This window comes from Uloborus diversus, chromosome 6 (assembly GCF_026930045.1).
Source record: "Uloborus diversus isolate 005 chromosome 6, Udiv.v.3.1, whole genome shotgun sequence".
NCBI lineage: Eukaryota > Metazoa > Arthropoda > Arachnida > Araneae > Uloboridae > Uloborus > Uloborus diversus.
This window is the reverse complement of record NC_072736.1, coordinates 54,549,909-54,567,771: the sequence shown is the minus strand read 5'-3', so window position 1 is coordinate 54,567,771 and position 17,863 is coordinate 54,549,909. Positions and strand designations below refer to the sequence as shown.

Genomic DNA, 17,863 nt, shown 5'->3' with positions numbered 1-17,863 from the left:
CCTAAACTGTTTGAGATTCACGACAAATGTTTCTTACGCTTTCTTAAATACAGAAAAAAAGTAACATGCCAAGTTTCAATAAAATTCCAGGCTGTGGGTGTTAAGCCACATTTTTTGATTAACTTTTGCATTTTTCCTAAAATAAATTAAAGTAATAAAAATATTATTGAAAATGATGAATAAAATAAGCAGATATAAAGATGCATATAGTCAAAAACCACTCAACATTAAAAATAATTGAAATACTTGCAGGATGCAAAAAGATGGAAATCTCAAACGAGGCATGCAACATTCGGCGCAGAACGTGTCTGACTTCGTTGGCATGATTCTAAAACATACGTTTTTGGCAGAGGATGAAGATTCGAGGGGTAAAAAAAGCAAGATTAAGAAATCAGAGACCGAAAATTTAAAAAAATCGTATTTTTTTTTTTTATTTTTTAGAAAAATAAGGCTTGAAAGAGGCAAACAAAAAAAAGAGGAAAAGGAGGAAAGGTTTTAAAAGTCAACAAAAATGCTATAATTCCGGCAAAAGCCGGAAAAATCTCATCCCTGCTTTTACTAAAATAAATGCGTACAAACCTTTTCAAAAAACCAATAAATATTGCATAGGAATTTTAAACAATTTGCCAAAATATTGAAATATCTGCCTTGCAAATACAGCAAAACAAAAGAGAAAATCAATTGACGTACACACAATTAATTTAATCTTGAGGTTGAAAGCTGTTAAATTATAGAGTTTGCATTTTGATTTTCAGAAAAATTAGTGTCACACAATTATTTTGAAAATTTATCTTAGGAAAGTTGTCGCTATCTTTTAATAACTTTTAAAGAATTTAAACTATTTTTTGCAATGAAATAGAAAGTAAAACTCTCATCAAGTATGCTTTAAATGTATTAAATATATATAAACATATTTGTTATCCAGTCCATAGTCCACTATTAAAACAAATCTGCCTTGAGTAAAACTCATTACCACCAAATTTTGGGTTTATTCTTAAAACAATGTTCAACAAGAATTAAAACATTCAAATATGTAAATACAAAGAACTTCTTTTAAACTCACATACAGGAATTCGGTAAGTTATTGATATCTGCTGATTTGTTTCTGTGCCAGTATCATTTCCCAGAAGTCTAACATCATGAATATAAGCCATTTCCAGAGATTTATACTTGACAGTAATTGAATTACCAGAAGAGGCATCAATGTAACTATACATAAAGAAAACAAAAGTTGAAAGATTTACCTTACATACAAATACAAATCCAAATTACTAAAATATCATTACAAATTACAATTTACTCAACTGACTTCAGCAACTGATAAATAAACTGATAAGTAAAAACGCTAGAGTGTATAATTGTGAGTTACTAGTGTAATTTTTTCAAAACCTTAATAACTTGAAAACTCGATATCTCCGAGTTTTTTTTTCTCTTTCCCAGCTATTCAAGATATCAAGGTTGTACTACATTCAATTTGTCTACCAAATATGCAGTACATCAAATACCAACGGAATATTCGGTTCATCTCTATTTTTTGACATTATTGCATTTTTATTAGAACACTTGTTTTTTGCATCTATTTTTAACTATGACCACTTAACCCAATGCTATGACCACTTTCCCCCACCCCATGGGGTAAAGTGGTCAGAAATACATAGGGAAAAGAAACTGCTATAAACTACTTAAATCAATATTTATTTTCCTAAAACTCAATGTACCGTGTTCTTTAATAATGTAATGTAAAATAAAAACAAAAAAGTTTAAGTGTTTAAAGAATTTATTGTACATATTTATCATTCACCCAAGTTGTAAACCTACGATTTTATGACCACTTTAGGCCACCAGACCCTACATATAACATTTCTAGTATGACTAAACATAATGTAGAATGGTAGATAAATATGGATACTTGAGGGATGCCCATTTCTGAGAGAGCAATGCTGCCCCCCCCCCCCCCCCAATACTAGAAAAACACTCAAGGATGATATTCTCAATAGAAAAGAGAAAAACACTCAACTTTAAGTTTCAGTGATGCAGTTTGTGCCATTTCAAAGTTCTGAAATTTCATTTTTACAAAAAAAAATTTTTTTGAAAAATAATTTGGTTTTTCACAAAATTTATTGATTTTCACAAAATTATTTGATTTTTCACAAAAAATGGACTGTGAAAAATCCTGGATAGACCCCTGCATATATGAGGCTTATTTTATTGAATTAAAAATATACTAACAAGAAAGTTTTATACAACAATTATTCAGATAAAAGCTACTTTTGAAGACCTACCAACAGATTGGATCACCACGGCCAAGTCTAGTTCCAACATAGGGCAAACCGTCTTCATCAATGAAAGGATACTTTTCTTTGTCTTCTTTTTTCCGCCCAAACACAAGAGTTTTCTGCAATCCTCGATCTCCAGCAATAACTCTCAAATTGATTATTTCTGTCTTGAAAATGCAGCCATGCTTGAATCCTCTTTCTACTGATGATTTATTTAACACAATAGCATCTTCCATATCAAATCCCTGCCGTTAAAAGAAAAAACAATGATCATTTTGACTGATACAGCTTTATGGAGAAAAGATTTTGCATCTAGAAAATGATCAGTAACAAATTGCTATAGGTCAAATTTGTAAAAATAAATGAACAAGTCAATTAATAAAAATGGAAAAGGAGAAAGTATGAAGAAAAACTAAAAATAGGTATGAAAGAATTAAAAAACTTAATTAACACTGGGATAGCAATTTTGTAGATTTATACCTAAGATTTTTCAACCACTTTTTGAGTTGCATCTGTAACTAGGCGTTTGTTGACTTCTTTCTGGTGGGCTAAAATATTTTTAGCTATCAGTGTGAAGATATACAAACTTCAAAATGAGGTTATTTGGCTGCAGCTCAGGCTATTCGAGAGTGATGAACAGGGAAGGCTTGTGTATAGGCACTGTGGAACTGCAATGCATATCTTGGATCATTGAGATGTATATAAAACAAGCAGGCATGGTTGTTGAGGAAGGAATCTTTGCGAGGGAAAGAAAGGGGAGACCATGTGACTGCAAGCTTTCACAGAAGACGTTTTGCCAGACCTACACTAATTCTCGTAGGGATTTGAATGGTCGTTGATTTTAATTTTTTACCTTCTGCTTTACATGTTTTGGCACAGTTTTTTTTGTCAGCCGAAAGCGCATAATTTACTGATTCATGGATAAGTGTTTTTTTTTTTTCAATTTCTATAGTAAGTTTTTGAGTTATGCCGATTTAAAAATGGCTCTTAAAGTTGCGCTCATTGAGAAATAGAGTGAGTATTTCACACACGTTTTCGAAACAAAGTAAATAGCAGCAAAGTAGAGTTCTTTACAATGAATGGAAATTTCTTTATTCTTTTTATTTTTCCTTTTATAGTGCAAGATAGGTTTTTTTTTACTAATTCATTTACTATATCTTGTCTACTGGAATCGAATAAAATATTAAAATTGTGAAAATGATGTTAAAAGTTTTAAATCGTAATGTATTTCGGACTATTTTTTAGCCTATCTTCCACGTAAAAGTTTTTTCTTTTTGTTTTTTGTTTAAGAAAATTAATGAAAACAATAAAGATTTTATCTATTGCAAAAATAACCTCAAAATCACAAAGAAAAATTTCGAAAATAAATAAATTGAATGATGGAAAAAAAAAAACTTTCAAAAGATGAACTGCAAATTTTCCACCCAAATTTGGGTGTTTGAACCTTGTTTATAGTTTTATTTTTTAGCAAAGGTTTTTTTTTTCTTTTTTTAAATTCAATCGCTGAATAATAGAGAAAATTTTAGAAATTCTAAATATTTTTAATACTTTGTGTTTGGAATTCGAAAAATGTTCTTTGTGAAATCCGAAATTCAATTTTCCATAGACTTCACAAGTTAGAGGTTGGCTGATTTTAGAGAAGTGCATTTATTGCGCACATGATTTTATTGTGTGTAAAAAAAAGGGTTGGTGAAATGAAAAAAGTGTTAACATTGTTTTATAGGACACAGGAAAAAAATATACAGGGTGTCCAAAAAGTCCTTGACACATTTAAAAAATTCAGAGAAAACCAACAAATTGTCCGTATGAATTTGTGGTTTGAACCATAATACTTAACAGGTTCACGAGTTTTTATTACATCGAAAAAAAAGGGGGGGGGGGATAAGAAGAAAAAAGGAATTTTACAGCCAGGGTGTCAAAAGTTACTTTTAAATGGTTTTTGTTGACATGGGAAAATGCAAAAAAGAATAAAAATTACTAAATGAAGAATTACAAGCATAGCATATACTGACACCCTGGCTGCGAAATGCCTTTTTTCTTCTTCTTTTTTTCCCCCTTTTCATTTTTTTTTCGATGTCATAAAAACTCTTGACCCTGTAAAGTATTATGGTGCAAACCGCAAATTCATGTGATAATTTGTTGGTTTTCTATGAATTTTTTAAATGTGTCAAGGACTGTTTGGACACCCTGTATATCTGAATTCTATACATTTTTATACACAGCGCAATTATACGCACGGCAATAAGGCATGTTAATGAGTCGAAATCTCCCGTAAAATATACATATAGGAAGGAAACTCCAAAATCCTAAAGGTGGTAGTCACGTGGTACACAATGGCGAAAATTAATTATTTGTAATTATTTGATGTTTTCCCCCGGAGATAACACCTATCGCCCTTATTCCTGCTTCAGCACATACAATAGCGAATGAATTGGAGACTTCGTCTATCTCTCAATGGTCTAAGGTGCCTATACACAAGCCTTTTGTCCTCATATAATGTGCTCATTAGTTCATTTATATTTCCATTGATTACTACCATTAAGAATTACAGATATGCTCAAATTTTATATAAAAGAGTATGAGCAAGCATCACTAGATGGTGCCAACAGCAAATGGATGTCTAAGCTAAGATGTGGCACTGTGCTTTGCGTACTGTCATATTTTGCATTAAATAGTTGTATGTGTTTTTCAGTCACCGTGATGTCAATATAGTCGCTTTGGATTTGAAGCAATTCCTTTTGTGAGTACAATCTACGAAAAAGGTTCCTGCTTTTAAAAACGTTTTTTTTACAGCGAGATATTCATTTATTGTGTAACAGCTTTGTAATGGAACCTCCGGAAATAAGTTCTGTGACTATGAGCGAAATTTGAAAACCTCACATTTTTGCAGTTGACTCTAGCTGAAAAGGTTTCTATCAAAACAAGAGGTTGCCCTTTGCAGGATATTAAAATGTCTCGGCCAGGAATAAGCAAGAATAAGAGTCATGTCAGAAGTTTTAATTCGGAGTGGTATAAAAAGAAAAGTTGGCTGTGTGGTTATGAAGTTAAAAATGCACAATTTTGTTTTCGTTGTTTGTTATCTGGAGGTGATACGAAACGGGCAAAATGTGGTTTTATAAACATAAATAAAACGAAAGAAAAAACTAAAAACCCTAAAATGTCCGAAAAACACTTAACACTACGTCCTGTCATCTTCTATTTCATCCATAGAAAATTTAATTTTCTATAAAATTGATCCCTGTTATGGCCTTTTATTCCTTGCATATTTTTTACTTCTCTGAAAATGTCAATTGGTATTTTCATGTCTTGAGAAAAACCCTAACTATATTTCAGTACATTATTTCGGTATGTTTTAAATTGGAGAGTTGCAGTACTCCATTAAATTCAAGTCAGGGCCGCCACTGCTGATGAATCCAAAACAAGAACAAAATTAGTTTCTGGCAACTCAGCTGTTTGAACTTCATAGTGCATTTTCAAAATTGTTGAAAAAATTACATGTATGCATCAAATTACACAATATGCTAGGGTTTCAATATTTATTTATTCTTCAAACAAGTAAAGTCAGTGTCTAAAAAAAGCAAGCACATGTAAGAAAATAAGTCAATAGAATCCGTATCAGTTATTATTATGAAATATTGATTATAATTTATACAATAAACTTTTTAATGTAAACTAGTTGCGTTGCCAGGCTTTACCCGGTCCACCTTGAAAATAAAAATTGTGTCAAGTGACGTATATTCAACAATCAGGTTTAAATAAATAAATAAATTTAAAAAAAAAAAACATCATGCAAAATTTCCTTCCCAAACAATGACGATAGATATCAAAATACTTTTAAGAAATTAAATCGAGAAAAATGGATGTAAAAAGCATAACCAAGGAAACACAAAATAAAATAAGTTTAAGGAATCAAAATGCGAAAGAAAATGGATTATAATTTGTATGGAAATGAGATTTTTTGAACTTGATTTAAAAAAGGCTTGCAACTTTTTTTCCTTTCGAGACAGAAGCTTAGTTTTTCGACCACGGGTCGAGATGAATCTGGAGTAAAAAACATCGCTTATTTTAATGGTGTCAAAAAGAAAACTGTGGGACAATTCCTTCACTTTTTATTGTTAGATTTAATGAAGAAAGTAGTGCCTAAATTTCAGCTAAGACTAAAAATATTTGAGCTACAAACGCAAAAACCTCCTGCTGTAATTCAGTTAGAGCATTGAAACAAATCGCGTAGAAAATGGAAAATTTAACCCTTTCCAACGATGTGTAGTATTAATATGTGTGCAAGTAATTTTTCACCAATATTTGAGAATTTATGTGAAAATTGGGTCTAAAGTGGAATAAAAAAAGAACAACTCATCGAATTATTTTTGAACTGGTCTGCAAACCTTTCCAGTGCTAAACGAAAGATATTGTGAAAATTTCAGCAAAATTGGCAGAGTTGCTCTCGAGTTTTGCGTGTTTACACAAACAGACACTTTTTGGAGACTTTGTTTTATACTATGTAGAGATACATTAACTTTTAACTTGATTTTCTCCCCACATATTATCAGCAACCGTATTTTTCTTTCAGAAAAATAAAGAAGTGTAAACTATAAATGAACTTACAGAGTAGGAAATAACAGCAACAACTGCATTTGTACCCATGGGATAGTCATCCATATGATAGTAATCATGCATAGTTGGTCTTACAATTGGCGCTTGAGGAATTAGTATTTGGTACAATTTGTTATCAGATCTATACCGTAAAGCATGACAAGGAGTGCCCATAGTCTGTTTGCCCATCTGAAAAACAAATATAAGAAGTCTCAATGTAGTAAATATATGAAGAGAATACGAAATATAGAGAAATAAATAAAGTAGGAAAGAAGGAAATCAGCACACTATGTAACCTTTTGAAAAATGTAACCTTTTCTAACATTCACATGACAGTGATGAAATTCCGAGCGTTTCAAAAGGGTGTGAAAAACGCCCCTAAGAACTGAACTAAACTGAGTAGTTAAGTTTCTATAAATCAGTCGGACTCGCGCACCTCGTGCCAGTTGTCATCAGTTTTTAGCAGTGTACAGTTTAGCAGTATGTAGTACTTCATCGCAGTTGAATATTTTGCTTAAGTTTGTTTTTTGTAACGAAATCTTCATGTTGTGTATGTTTTCTAACAAGTTTGTTTTTGCTATCTAACATTGTAGTTGATGTGTTATAGTTAAACAGTTCTTGGTTAAAAGTTGAAGTGTTAGTGACTTCTGGAAAGCATTGAAGAAGTTAAAATGGGTAGTAAGAGTTTTTGGATTTAGAAACTTAATTTGACCCGAAACCAGGGTTTACTAGTTTTAAATGATTTTTGAACAAAGGAATATGTCACATCAGTGTACTTGATTGGGTACATCCAGATTGAAAAGGTTAAGAAACACTAAAACTGTGTGTGTGACTGCAATTGCAGTATTGAACACAGAAAGTTAGAAAGCATTTTCAATACTTTCTAACTTTCCACCACTAAAACTGTGTGTGTGACTGCAATTGCAGTATTGAACACAGAAAGTTAGAAAGCATTTTCAATAAATCAAGTAAAAAGTCTCACCTGACATTCATACATATTCCTGGGGCTTTGGTTAAAATCTGAGTATGGAATCTGATTAGCAAGTACACTCAAAAAACCATGTTTATCAAGTTCTTGATGCAATGTAACCTGTAATTACATTAACATATATTTTTTAAGTCATACAAATTATTAAGGCAAATTTTTAAATACAAAATAAAAAATAATCAATGCAAATTGCTTTATGTCTCTTTTAAAATAAATAAACCAGGAAGATAATACAATCTTTTTTTTCCTATTTTCCTCTCTAAGTTTTGCAGTGTAAATTAAGTAAGTTGGAGATAACATTTGTCTTTTTAACATTTCAACTTTGAAAAATGAACGTGGAAGCTCTTAAGAGCTTCTTTTCCCCAAACATTCTCTAAGTTCATCTAAAATGCATTTTTAAGACTACAATTCTCTGGGGAAGAAACTCCGGACCCTTTGAGATACGTTTGAAATAATTAAGAGGCCATCAATTTCATACACCTCTTTACTTTTTTGATCTTGTGATAGCTCTGCACGTATTCATTTATAGCAAGTGAAATAAAAAGTGTTCAACAGTTTTTATTTGTCTTTTGTACGATAGCCAGCTTAAAATTTCGTTATCACACAAGTGTAGTTGTTTCTGAAAATTGTATGAATTTCATGTTTTCATGTAAAAATTAAACTTTTTTTCTTTACCTTTTTTTTTTTTTTTTGTATTTGGTGGCGGTGGGGAGAGGAGGATGAAACCCCAAATTATTGCAATGGGTGTCACTTATTGCACTATGCCACTACTTTTAGTTTAAACTTTTGTAATAGTACAAGAGTAAAAATTAGTTGCTTCTGAAATTTGTACAAGCCTCATGTTTACACAAAGATTTTTCGACGGGGGGGGGGGGGGGACCACAAATTACAGCTTTGGGTAACTCTTGCTAGGTATGCCCCTGTAAGAAATAATTGTTTTCATTGCATAACATTGTACAGTCAGATTACTCTTTGCACAATTTGAAAAAAAATTACAAACTATTACATAACATTTTAATAGAATAAATAACACTTCAAAGCATATGAAAAAGATACATACTCCATCGACGATTCCACTGGAATCTAGGGCAACATGCAAATATACTTGTTCCATAGAACCAATAAACTCAGTAACTCCAGTTTCAAGATTCAGAACAGGTCGTATCATACGAGCAGGAGTTGTAAAAGCAAAGATGCCAGGATACTGAGAAGAATGTTCAGTTTGAGGTACAAGACAAATCTCCAATGTCTTCGGGACCTACAAAATGATTTTTAAGAGTAAAAAAAGGAGTTTTTGTACTAATTGAAATAATATGTTCATGTGATCTATATTTAGCCACAAAAATATGAAGATCACTCAAGGGTTCCACAAAACTTGCATTTTTTTTTTTCAAAATGTTCAAATTAGTCACTTTTAAAAAAAAGAAAAAAAAAAAAGTTGTGTGAAGTGTTTGATAGGTATTTTCCGAATGAACAGCCGAGAAAATATCAATAGTGGATAAAAAAGCCATTTGTTGTCAATGTATGGCTTCAACTATGTCAGCTCAAGAACACGATTCTTTTATTTACATGGCACTTGATCCTTCCTTTTCACCAGAAATTTAAAATGATGCCATTCAGAGAAGTTCTGGTGCAACTTAAAAGATGAATGTTTTCAATCGTCACAAAATTCTTTGTTAGCACTTTTACTATTTGTGACTACATTTATGTTCTTAACTTATCTGTCGAAAAACTCAATATCACCAGGCTTGTGCTGACCCTGATCTGTAAATGAAACTTTTATTCATAAAGCCTGAAGGATGTAACTGTCATAGTAAAAATAGGTACCATTCATATCATCAGCACCATGCTAAACTGACGAATGTGAAAAATGAAGTTTTTCAAGTTCCAAGTTTACTGCAGTACTCAAAAGGGCAACTGGATATAACTACTTCACAAATGGTAGTTTTTTTTTTACTCTTTAAGTTTATCTATAAAAATTAAAACATTGAAAATAACTAAACACGTCAGGTGGGAAAAAAATTATATTCAGTGTTTTGGATATTCTGAAAAGCACCAATTTTCTATTTTGTTAGTTTAGAATCGTGCCAACAATATTAAAATTAAAACTTGAAAATTTTGTTAGAAACAAAACGTAGATGTTCAGAGAAATATGTGTTAATTTTGAAATTACTTCATATTTTTTAAACAAAAACGTAACTAAAAGCAAATGCTTTGCTTTTGTTAAAAATAAACCATTTCTAGGTTGTTGCATGCAAGCTATACTATTGAGGAAAAAACAGGGGTTCTATGAAAAAAGGCGACGTTCAAAAGAGTGCCACTAATCAAGAAAATTAAGAAACGCTGCTTTAAACAAAAGGGTTTCAACTTTTAAGGCTGTACCCCATTCAAACACTGATGCAAGGTCCCTCCTCCCCACTCCACCATACGCAGTCAATACAAGTAAGACAACTGGAATTTGGAACTGAAGCTACAGTAAACTCCCAATTATTTGTGATCTTTAACATTTTCAAAAATTTTATTTTTCACCAAAGATCAACTGATTGTCAATAAATTTCCCCATTTTAACTCAATAAGTGCAAAATCTATTTTTAGACATTCCTCTTTCTTTCTTACCTCTTCCTTCTAAATTTGTGGTTTGACTTTTATCAGCCAGTCGATTTTCTTAAACAAAAAGAAACTGATGTGGCATTCTGCTTCTATCTTGCAAAAATATTCACATAGCTATAATATGCAAAATAGGCTCATGCTTGCATAAACAACTCAATCTAAATTTTATAAGCGTGTTTTGTAAAAAGCAGTAAAAATAATTTTCTGTACTTTTATTTCAACAGCTCATAGAGTAAGCATACATTTCAGAAAGAAAAATGAAATTTTTTTAAAAGCATCACTAGGAAATTTCACGTTGTTTAATTTTTTAATTTATTTTAATTTTTGTAAAGAAATTCACTTCTCAGTTCTGAAGAAAGAACATTAAGAACTTGCATTTTGTCAGAATTTAACAAAATAAAGTCTATTGATTTCAAATCAGGCTTTGCCTACTATATGATGTTGCTAAATAGACTCTCCTTTTCAGACTCTGAATTTACTAGCTGGTAAAGCTCTAAATAAGCGGTCGCCAATCGCCAACTGGCGACCATTTCATTAAAAATGGCTACCAAAAAATCCTAGTCACCAGATGTGGCGACCATGTTTTTGTTTATTTGTTAAAGGGAATATCACGCCACAAAAATATAATTCCAATCCCATCTTTGGCACATTAAAAATTTGAAAAACATTATTTTTTTGTTTTAAGGTAATCTTTATGTCCAAAAAAAAAAAAAAAAAAATCCAACAAAATGTTGTTTGTTGTTTTTGTAGAGTGCCTTACTGATCCCTAAATTTGTTGTTAGTTTTACAAACAATGAATAAGTTTTTCCCTTTTTGCGCAAAGGCTATACTTTATAAAAAATGGCTACCAGAAGTGCAAATGTTATAACCATTTCTTGTGTCTCTGGTTGCCAATGGCTACCACTCAGAAATATTAGTCTAGAGCATAAAATATTCTAAGCCCTTTTTAAATAAAATTCAAAAAATATTAATTCATACTTAATGATGAAAAAAAGCAAGAAAATTTTCCAAAGAGTTAAAACCAGTCACTAATAGATTTGTATGGTCCTTACAGCTTTTTATAAAGAGAAACTGGCATCTCAAAAAAAATGGCATCAAACTTGGATGGCAACAATTATCTGGGATTTCTTTACTAATAATAAAGCTGAAAGTCCCTCTGTCTGTCAGGATCTCTGTGACGCGCATAACGCCTAGACCGTTCGGCCAATTTTCATGAAATTTGGCACAAAGTTAATTTGTAGCATGGGGGTGTGCACCTCAAAGCGAATTTTCGAAAATTCGATGTGGTTCTTTTTCTATTCCAATTTTAAGAACAATATTCTCATAAGATGGACGTGTAAATTACAAAATTATCGCTAAGTGGAACCGTAACATGGGCACAAGCCAATTGGAGAAAAAATTCACCATACATTATTTGTAAATATACAGGCGAATCAAAAGACCTTTTAATTTTCTATTACGGGCAAAGCCATGCAGGTACCACTAGTTACTAATAAATCATTTTTGTTCTGATACTGAAAGTGGTTTTGTAATTTTTAAGATCTTCAAGCATTAATATGCAAAAGGCAAAACTTTTTCAATACAACAGAAAAAGAATAATAAATTAATTCTTACACTCTCTAATCCAAGTGACTTGAGGTTCCTCAAAGTTTTAACAAAAGAAAAAGCTTTCTTTTCATACACCCAGCCAATAACCTTACCATCAAGAATAACAACATATCCACATGCAGATGGATCATCATAAGTTAACATGCCATATTTGCAGAATAAGTTATATAATTGGCTTGTATCAGGCTGAATGTTGACAACCTGAAATGAATAATGCAGATCAATTACTGAATCAGTTTAGCTGTAACTGAAAAGCAGGAGCTTTCTACTAAATCATACCTGTGCTGTTGAACACATGTGATTTAACAACCCACACGGAGAACCATCAGGTGTATGAACAGGACACAGGAATCCTTAAAAAAATATAGGGAAATATAATATAGTGATTAGTCAAAGATATGAGCTAAAAAGGAAAAAAAAAATTAAGCTTCCCCATCCCATGAAAAACAATAAATTAAAACTACAATACAAGAAACATAACATGCAAACTTAATTACTTTAAGTTAGGATTTGATAAGTCTCCCCTTTTTAGCATTCTCTTTCAATAAAAAAAAGCCATCAAAATTTTTGTCTACTTTCATTTCTGTTCTTTTGACCATTTTCATGTTTATCAGCACATAAATTTATTCAAAGATGGAAGATCTTGTACTCATGTACTCAACTTATATGGTTGAGCTACTTGAATCATCACCATTTTAAAAATAGGCAAACAGAATTGAACAAATTTTGAAACAAGTCTTACCTGTTTTTCCCAGTGCAAAACAATTCCTCAACTGGCACAATCACTGACATGCTGATTATGGAACTTATTTTGCAACCAGACACACAGGTAAAACTTTTGAATTTTTTTTGGCCGTATGGCGGAGGTTATTATTGATAGTTTTTTGGCTTCTGATAACAGAGGCAAAACCTGCAGAGTATAATTTAGGTCTTAGCTCTAAAAATCTGCATTTATTTTTCACATGTAGTGCATTTAGCCCATTGTATTCTTGAATGCTAGTTTTTTCAGAACTGGACATTCTCCATTTAGTTCTTAGTGTATTTTTTTTGGTCTTTTGACTCTAGGATAAAGTTTCCACTGCTGAGGAGGTCTGGTTTCATCTACTGAATTTATTTAATCTATTTTGTTATGTAACCTTGCCTGCTTGCTATTATATTTGTGTTTATATAATATTTACCTGGCTTATTTGTTTGGCTGCTTTGTACATTTTTGGGCTTGTGGTTTATTCCTTCCTTTTTTAGTTTTTCCTCTATAATGTGATTTCAATATATATGTGTGTGTGTGTGTGTGTGTGTGTGTGTGGGATGGATCTTTAAAATTTAATAAACATTTACTTTCAGTAGAATACAAATTTAAAATTGCTCTTTTTCAATTTTTAGTACTTAAATGATACATAAACACTTAAAACCAGTGGCAGATTTATTGTGTTGCAATTGCGAGGAGTCCTCCACGCCCTTAAGGGGCCCTGAGTGAGATTAAAAAATGTGCGTAATAAATATTTAACTTGTTAATTGTTCTGATAGACATAAAGACCCCGGAAGTGCATTCGAGCAGGCCCCCAAACATGTAAATTGGCCACTGCTTAAAACGTAAACTATAAAGCAAAATAGAATTTTACCCCAGGCTTCAGGCAGTAACTTTCTTACAGTAGTTGTACGCATTTCAGCAAAAAATGCACCTCTGTGAACAGCACGAAAATGAGACAAGTAACGCCAAAAATTTAATTTATCTCCTACTATTGCTAAACCTGAAAATTGTGTCAAACCGTTCTCATAACGAGGTAGGAAGTTTCCAGTAGAAAATACATTTTCAACCGCCCTTGTCACATCTGTAGTTTTAGCAAGACAATCTCTGAAAATACCTGAAGAATAAAAATTACATTATGTGGAGAAATAAACTATATTTTGGTTAGCTATTTGATTTCACATTTATTACATTAATAGTGAACCAATGATACATACTTTGTGTAATCGTCATGGTTTTTGCAGCTTTCATTTTACGCTCTAATGTAAATCTTAATGACAACTGCCAGGCATACAGTTTCTCCTAAAAATAATTTCCAAGAATAAACTTAAAGAATATTTACTTCTTCAAAAAATATAGTACTTCTTAAACACAGCAAGCTGTCACTCATATGTTCTCCCAACCCAAATGTAGCAAAATTATATTTTCATACTTTTATATTTGAATGACTTAGGCTGTAAAGTTTTTGCTTTAAAAATGATGAAGAAATCAAGAAAGCAACTTAAAGTGCATGCAACAAAAATGTCAGCACAAAAACTTGATATAACAAAAACTGGAGTGATACATTTTAAAATCACCAAAACAAGGTTGATTTAAACACAAGTATGTTTGGAATTTACGTGTGCATGTTACTGTGAAAGACAAAAACTGGAGAATGTCAACATTCACCAGTGATTCACAGGAAACATTTAGTCTTTTGCTGATGTTTTTATTATGGGAATGTCGACACATAATAGGTTTTGGTCTTTCACAGTAACATATACAAATAATTGTAATATATAGTTTTGCAGAATAAGTTAAACTTTTAGTTTTAGTTTTTGTCAGTATCTTAGATTTGAAATTGATGTGCACTGTTCAGAACGTCAACTTTTCAGTTTTAAAAGACAACTTGTGAACATAATCGAAACAAAATTAAAAATTGAATGATTTTATTTCATTGATTATATATTTAAGACTTCTATGCTCAATTTCATGAAATATAACTTTATTTTGAAAATAAGTTTTTCTTTTCTTGAATATTAGAAATTAAATATATGTTGATGATATCACCAAAGTGTTTTCTTTTATTTTCTAGTTTTCATTTATTATTACTATTATTATTTTAAATTTTACCAGTGGGTATCATCAGATTTGGTTTTGAACTTTATAATTTTGCGAAGGATGGGTCAACCTACAGTCCACAGACCACATACAGCTGGCAAAGAGGATATGTGTGGCACGTTGTTTTGTTTAATGTTACAAATCAAAAAGCATGATTAATGAATACAAGTTCGGATCTAAATAAACATAATTTGATTTCTAAAAAACAGATGCATTTATTAAAAAATGCATTGTAATTGATAACAACAATTGCTTATTTATAATTTTCTTTCCTTTTCCATATTTTCTCCTGCTATTTAAATTTGAAGTTTTATATGTGCTCTGGCCCACGAGATGTATAAGATTTGTTAATAAATGTATCATGTAGATAAATAGGTAGTACATTAATGCCTCCAAAAAATTAAAATCATGAGGGAACATCAATACTGAACTTTAGATAATTTTCAACATAATTTTGAACATTTTAACAAAACTCTATAATTTTTGCAACTCCTTAAATAAGAAGAAAATATTTTTATTCTTTCTAAACTATAGTACTAAATGACTTTAACTTGTTATTATTATTAAAAACTTACTTTTAAAACTAGCAAGTAAAGATGTCCAGGAAGTAGAACTTCCTGGTTCATAGGATTATCAGGAGATTCAAGAGCACATTCATTTTTTACAACAGCAAATAGCTTTTTTACCATAAAGCTGAAAACAAAAGAGTTCATGAACAAGTTAAAAAAAAAAAAAATAAACAATAACAATTTCAAATAAAATACAAAAAAAAAATATCTTTTTGAATTAGATTTGATCATGATTCCACAACAAGAACTTAGAGGTACAATAAACACAATTGTTTTCGCTCTTTATTTTAAGTTAATTTGTTTTTATTCCTTTATTTTTTCCCCAGAGATCCCTCCTCTCTTTTAATACGGAAAGTCTCCCTGAGCAAGGACGTGTTTTCAGCCTTCTAAAAAAAATGATTTTTACCAACAAAAATAGTGTGCTCTTGATGAGGAATGATCTGTTTCAACTTTTTAAAAGTGACTAATGGATTCCTAAAATTTAACACAAAACTTGAAGGTGCATCATTGCATCTAAATTCCACTGTTCCACAAACACACAATAAAAACACAACTGATAACATTCTCAAAAAGCAAGTGATGGCTGCTTGGAGAGGAAATCCCGACTGTGCATCTCAAAGGGATTAACACAACTGAAAACACACTTTGAAACGATGTGCATCGAAATTGACTAAAATATGATTGAGATTGACTTCATAATTTACAATCATTATACTATAAAATGCAGTTAAAGACAGCAAGGAAAAAAATTGCAGTTGAAAAATAAATAAATAAATAAATAAAAAATAAAATAAAATATTTCAACCCTTTTTTTCTCAGGGGTAAGTTAAAAAGATGTTTCCACCCTTCCTCAAGATGCAACAAAAAAAGAAAAACTAAATATTTTACATTCTGATGCTATTGATCCAGAATTGTTAACCCTTTAAAACTTCTCAAGTTCACAAAATTGTGAGCAAACAAAAAAATAAAAAAAAAACCCTTGAAATAATATTTTAAAGATATCAATACCATTCAAATTAGTTAATATTAAATACCTGCTTTAAAATCATTTAGTTTTAAAATGCAAAGGTAAACCAGAGTGAAAACTGCATTACTTACACTAGCAAATCAAACTTCTCTCTCGGTGTTTCAAGATGAATGCAAATACACTGCCTACAGAAATAAACAAAAATAGTAAATGTGCAATGCATAAATAACATAAATCTTTATGCAAAAATATTTTTAAAAGTTTTTACATAGAAGAATGTTTTTGCTCTGCCTGCCATTTTGCTTTTCAAAAGAAGTTATTTAGTCAAAAAGAAAAAAAAAAAATGCACATTGTACTTAAAAAACCAAATAAATTGATAGAATTTTTGTACAAATGAAGCCTTAATAGAAACATGATATCTAGCAACAAATATCAGCATAAGAATGATTTACGTAATCACTTACTCCAGCAAATATTTGGCTACATCTATTGATGAATACCAAGATGGAAGACCAAATTTAACACTGAATTTTTCTCCCAAAAAATTCAAAGCTTGGTCTCGAAACACAATACCTTCTGCACAACTCATCTGGCGTAACATTTTAGCAATGCACCTATGGAGAAAAAAAAATCTTTAGCTGAGCCAACCATTATCAACTAACTATTGAAGATCTATTTTCAAGATATAACATTTTATTTATGTTAAGTACAAACAACTTTTATGTTTAGAAGTTGTGTTAACCCGTTTGGGACGGCAGCTCACAGAAGACTGCCGGACAGCAGCTGTTACATGCGGACTGTGCGTACATGCCAGGGCAATTTCTCCCGCCAAGTCTAATACGCAATTTCGAAAAATGCGCACTACATAATAATGGATAAAATGTACATTTTACGTAGAAATGAAACCATTTTTTAATTTATGATAAAATATATCATAATTTCAATCATAACAAAAAAATTTGATGAAAATAATTGATATTTAACAATAAACATACAAAATATATTGCTTTTTACTATAACTAAAAGTACCAAAATTAAACAATATATTTTGTACAAAACAGGAAAAATGTTTGCGCTTAATATTATGGTTTACTTTAAGAATATTTTAACAATTCATATTTTAACCCCTTGAGGACCAGCGCTCGGAAAACGAAGCGCAGCTACGGGACCGAACGTTCTGAAATGGAACGCCGCCATCGGCCCGAGCATTTACAGCAGTTAAGCCTAACTGAACAAAAATATTCATATAAAATCAGCATCTCAAAATAATGGCTTGAAATTTTAATTTTGCTTAAACAATGTACTACTGATTACTAATTATTAATATAAAGACTATTACATTATTAGAAGGAAGTGAAATAAGTAGAATACTAAAACTTTAACCATGTGCACAAAATTAAATGATAT

At 31.0% G+C, this 17,863-nt stretch overlaps 2 protein-coding genes across 2 annotated transcripts in view; one reads left to right on the top strand and one right to left on the bottom strand.

Annotated features, from left to right (window-relative positions):
* Positions 1-17,863, top strand: part of LOC129224105 (regulator of nonsense transcripts 1-like) — a 368,488-nt gene that overhangs the window by 295,060 nt on the left and 55,565 nt on the right. The gene's annotated exons all lie outside the window — the stretch shown is intronic.
* Positions 1-17,863, bottom strand: part of LOC129224106 (DNA-directed RNA polymerase I subunit RPA2-like) — a 47,311-nt gene that overhangs the window by 17,631 nt on the left and 11,817 nt on the right. The window contains exons 3-14 of the mRNA XM_054858512.1: positions 16,921-17,070; positions 16,588-16,641; positions 15,496-15,613; positions 14,038-14,122; positions 13,695-13,937; positions 12,355-12,428; positions 12,082-12,276; positions 8,918-9,115; positions 7,852-7,959; positions 6,882-7,058; positions 2,283-2,521; positions 1,068-1,209 (exon numbers count right to left, since the gene is read on the bottom strand). Of these exons, the coding sequence (XP_054714487.1) occupies positions 1,068-1,209; positions 2,283-2,521; positions 6,882-7,058; positions 7,852-7,959; positions 8,918-9,115; positions 12,082-12,276; positions 12,355-12,428; positions 13,695-13,937; positions 14,038-14,122; positions 15,496-15,613; positions 16,588-16,641; positions 16,921-17,070 (1,783 nt within the window). The remainder of the gene's footprint in view (positions 1-1,067; positions 1,210-2,282; positions 2,522-6,881; positions 7,059-7,851; positions 7,960-8,917; positions 9,116-12,081; positions 12,277-12,354; positions 12,429-13,694; positions 13,938-14,037; positions 14,123-15,495; positions 15,614-16,587; positions 16,642-16,920; positions 17,071-17,863) is intronic.